Source organism: Microtus pennsylvanicus, chromosome X, assembly GCF_037038515.1.
Source record: "Microtus pennsylvanicus isolate mMicPen1 chromosome X, mMicPen1.hap1, whole genome shotgun sequence".
NCBI lineage: Eukaryota > Metazoa > Chordata > Mammalia > Rodentia > Cricetidae > Microtus > Microtus pennsylvanicus.
In genome coordinates, this window is record NC_134601.1 from 78,177,036 (window position 1) to 78,181,424 (window position 4,389).

General features: G+C 33.8%; 1 protein-coding gene across 1 annotated transcript; it reads right to left on the reverse strand.

Annotated features, from left to right (window-relative positions):
- Positions 1-535: 535 nt before the first annotated feature.
- LOC142840688 (TLR adapter interacting with SLC15A4 on the lysosome-like) lies at positions 536-3,931 on the reverse strand. The gene is made up of 2 exons (XM_075957265.1): positions 3,801-3,931; positions 536-2,913 (listed from the first exon to the last, which is right to left on the reverse strand). The coding sequence occupies exon 2, from the start codon at positions 2,868-2,870 to the stop codon at positions 1,953-1,955; it is 918 nt and encodes a 305-aa protein (XP_075813380.1). The 5' UTR covers positions 2,871-2,913; positions 3,801-3,931; the 3' UTR covers positions 536-1,952.
- Between the last annotated feature and the right edge of the window lie 458 nt (positions 3,932-4,389).

Consider the following 4,389-nt stretch of genomic DNA (forward strand, 5'->3'; position numbering starts at 1 on the left):
CCACACACTTAAGGACACCTAATTTTTGACAAAGAAGCCAAAAGTATACAATGGAAAAAAGAAAGCATCTTCAATAAATGGTGCTAGTCTAACTGAATGTTGACATGTAGAAGAATGCAAATAGATCCATATCTATCTCCATGAACAAAGTTCAAGTTCAAGTGGCTCAAAGACATCAACATAAACCCAGATACACTGAACCTGATGGAAGAGAAAGTGGGGAATATCCTTGAATGCACTGTTATAGGAGAAAACTTCCTGAATAGAACACTAATAGTACAGATACATTGTCTTTATCTTAAAATTGCATTAATTTTACGCCATTTTAATTGTGTATCAGTATATAGTAGGTATTTTGCTGAAATAGGAAAATAAGTGTAGTAAAGTGGAATTTTTAAATCTGAAGCTATAAATGCTAAACATTCTTGTTTTATATAGTACTATATAATCTCAACACTATGGATATATCTGCTATATAAATAAGATATCTCTACATGTTACTGTACCTAAGAAATTTATCCACAACATGAATGTTGTCTAAATACATTTTATTCAACTTTCAAAAGTACAGTCTTTAATATCAATGTCTTTTCATGTGGATTATCTATATTAAAAATATTGAAATCGAACAAATCAAAAGACAGTATATGCCATATTTTCAGTCTCTACATGACAGTAAATCATATTCCCAAAATTTTTTGCCCATTGTCTTTCAGAATCAAAGAGCTGAATGATTGAAATTGATTGAAAACTTTTGGCAGATGATGATAAAATAGGAGTAATGAAGAGAAAAGCAACCTATCTTACATAGTTACCACCACATCATAAAACTTGAAGCTACAGAAATAAAGAAAATGTGATTAAAATAACAAGCTATGAAGACATTGAATTGGTTCATTCTATAGAATTAAGTAAAGAAGAAGTACTTATTCAGTGGGGATTATAAATACACAAAACAATATATAACATATTAAAAAGACATTTAAAACAGAAGTCCATAGAACTCTGTTTTACAAGCTATGGTATATAATGATCCTTTTATTACTCATAGGAGAAATGTGAACTGTTAGCGATGAGATCTTGTTTCCAATTTGTTAATAAAATACAACATTGAATAAGGTATATTGTGTTAGTTTAGTTTAAATTTCAAATTTTGCACATTTTTTTTCCATTTTTAGTCAACATCATGAGTATAAAACATTGCCAAGAGAATTTCAGAAGCAGATGCTGGTTTGCTACACATGTCAGACACTTGCCCTGAGTGCCTTCCTTTTTCTTAGCCTTAAAAACAACCATACTAGAGCTGTGATATACCAGAGTTAATTCTCGTGCAAGTAGAGTTCAAAGTATCATGTTTAATTCAGGACCAACAGATTCTCCATCTTCCTTAATCTTTCCTCTACCTGTCTTACAAATGCCAGCCAAATTTCTTCCTACAGAGTCTCTCAATCTACATATGATAATGGCATATATACATACAAAAAAGGCACCAAGGCTATTCTGGTTGTCAATGTAAACAATCTTGTATACCACAAATAAAAGGAAGGTTATTTAAACAGAGATCATATGCCTCTAACCATTTCTAATACAACTTCTATGATCTCTTCAGTAGCTTCATGGACTTCTTATAGCACTTTCATGGTAAACAAAACTTAGTGGCAATATGTACATCCAGACCATACAAGCTTGACTGTGGCAACCACTGGAGTCAAAACAGAAAGAAATCATAAACGTTCATAATTCGTGCTTGTTGTACATATCTCCTACAATCTTTAATAGCAATGTCTTTTCATGTGGATTACATGATAGAATTCAGATGTACAACGATAGAATTTTTTTCTCTGAAAAGTAACACCACCACGAAGGAAACTCAAAGAGACACAAGAAGCAAAAGAACACAATTGTTACAGTGATCTCTTATTTGATCCAGCCAGTCTTTAATTGATTTCCCATTACAGACGTCTCACAAGTTCCCGACTAGTTTGGTTTGATATCTGTAAATTAGGCGTGCTTAATTCAGTGCTATTTCTATTGGAAGAATTACGAAAATTACAGCGTGCTAAAGAGTGGAGTAGGGCTTCTCGGGCTTTGGATGCCTCTATGTTCTGGTCTTGAGAGATCTGAAGGCTAATTTGATTAACATTATTCATCAGTATATTAGAAGCCAGAAGGTTGGTTATAGAGAGACACCTGGTAAGGTTTTCGTCCAAAAACTGTTTGTAGAGTTCATCCACCTTTTTTTCCATGTAACTATTAAGCATAGAATTAGAAAGGGGTTGCTTATGTAAGAGCATGCTCTTTTCTCGAATCTCATCCCCATTTAATAATTTTGAAGCGTTTGTTTTCTCCAGAGGCCCCGTTTTAGGAGAGTGGCCCAATGGCATATCCACTGAAAGTAAAAGAGGACCATTACAGACATCATCATGGGCATGTTCCACAAAGCAGCCAGAATCATACATGTTTCTAACGTGGTCACCACCTATCTGGAGGTCAGGATAATTCTGGCAAATACTTGTACAGGACCAAGACCGATATAAATCCAGTTGTGTTTCATCATGTCCCCTCTTTGGAATGGGCAATGCAATGGATACATTTCCTGGAAGAGGTGTACTTTTGAATTTTGCAACGGGTAACTCATCCACAGATTTCATTTGAGATGTATTATCTTCTTTAGTTAGACTTCCTTCTACAACTTTCTCTTGACTTCCCATCTTAAGAGGGGGAGGTGAATTGTTCTGTATATCTAGAAGATTATTTTCCCAATTTTCCTTTTCATCATTTGGTGTCTTCTTACATCTTAGTGGTTTATGAAATTTTGCATGTTTATGTTCTTTGTAGAAGAATTCTGTTAGGAAGGCTTCTCCAAGCATTTTCTTAGGCAAATTCTTCTAACAATATGTGTGGATTATATTCCTACAATATAAAAGACCTAATTAAGGCAATTCACAGTAAAATTCCAATAAGAATTTTCTCCTGCATGAACCATGTTTTTGAGAAGAACTCTTGATCAAATAATAGAAAATAAGACTAGAAATATGTTGATTCCTTCTTACTAATGTTTACCAATCAGGAATTTACTTATTTCTGGCTCTCAGTTTTCTCAACAGTTAAAAGATAATATTATCCCCTACCTTTTTCATGGGGATACATATCACCCAAACAAGTGTTTAAAAAGCACAAACTCAGGGGTGTGGATAGGTCTCTATGTCAGCTGTCTTTTAGTATTTATTTAGAAATTGCTAAATTCCTGTCTAAAAGTACACTTATAATACCTACACTCATGAAAATTCTTTGAACTAAACCGTAAACATAGCTATCTATTTTTTTCAATAATGCAGATCTCTCGAACTTACTATTTTTTTCTTTCCCTTTCTTCTTAAGTTTTTCTTTTTCTTCTTTGGCACTCAAATCTTTATTCCTTATTCACTTATTTCATCCTTTTATACCACTCATTAATGTAATTTTAAAAATTTAAAATTTCCCTATAAACTACTATGTAAAAAGCCAAGCGTGTTAGTTCACACCTGTCATTCCAGCAAACAGCAGGCTGAGACAATAGTATCATAAACTCAAGGTCAGCCTGAGATAAGTGGCAAAACCTTTCTCTTAAATACCAAAATAAAAATAAACTATGTAAGAATGAAAAGGATCATTCACTTTTACTCAAAATGCAGCTTTCATCTCACAAGTCTATGGCATATATTACACGCTTCCAGGAAACCCATTTATGCTAAAGTTTGAAAGAATTTAAGAAGAAATTCAAACAACACAAATCAAACTAAATAAGAGTTTAAACTTACGACGTTTTCCAAATATCAGGATACGTAAGAATTTGGTCTTCTGAGATGTCGACAGTCCAAACACAGAAAATAGTCCTTTCTGTCTCGTTTGTGTCTCAGTGTCTGCTTACATCTTACAAAGGAGGAGAGCTTTAGTCACATAAATTGGTTCTGCTTTCCATTCACACCCAGGACTAAAACCCTAGTAGGAAAATGATGTGGGTTGGTCCCATGTGTGGTACGGTAATGACCATGTACCAAAAGAGGATCTGAAAGTGTTTGTTCAAGTTCCCAATGACAGAGAGTGGGAAAATGCTAACAGCGACAGAGTTCTTCATGTACGTCAAGACAGAGACAAAATTATTTTCACTTTTAAGTAGGACAAGAGTGGAACAGTCTCAGCATCATTTGTAAAAAATAATTAATTTGAAAGAAACCAAATGAGCATCAAAAAGAAAATGAATCAATAAATTGTGATACAACTATGACATGAAATACTAAAGTAAGCATTTCTTTAAAAACTGAAGCTATTTTGTTAGTTCTTTCAAGGGTTACACCCTTGAAAAAAAACTGTCTCTCCCTCCCTCTTCCCCAGACGTTACCAACTGTC

What these genes read in the sequence shown, in the direction of transcription:
- LOC142840688 (XM_075957265.1), bottom strand. Translation starts at nt 2,870, where the DNA reads ATGCTTGGAGAAGCCTTCCTAACAGAATTCTTCTACAAAGAACATAAA.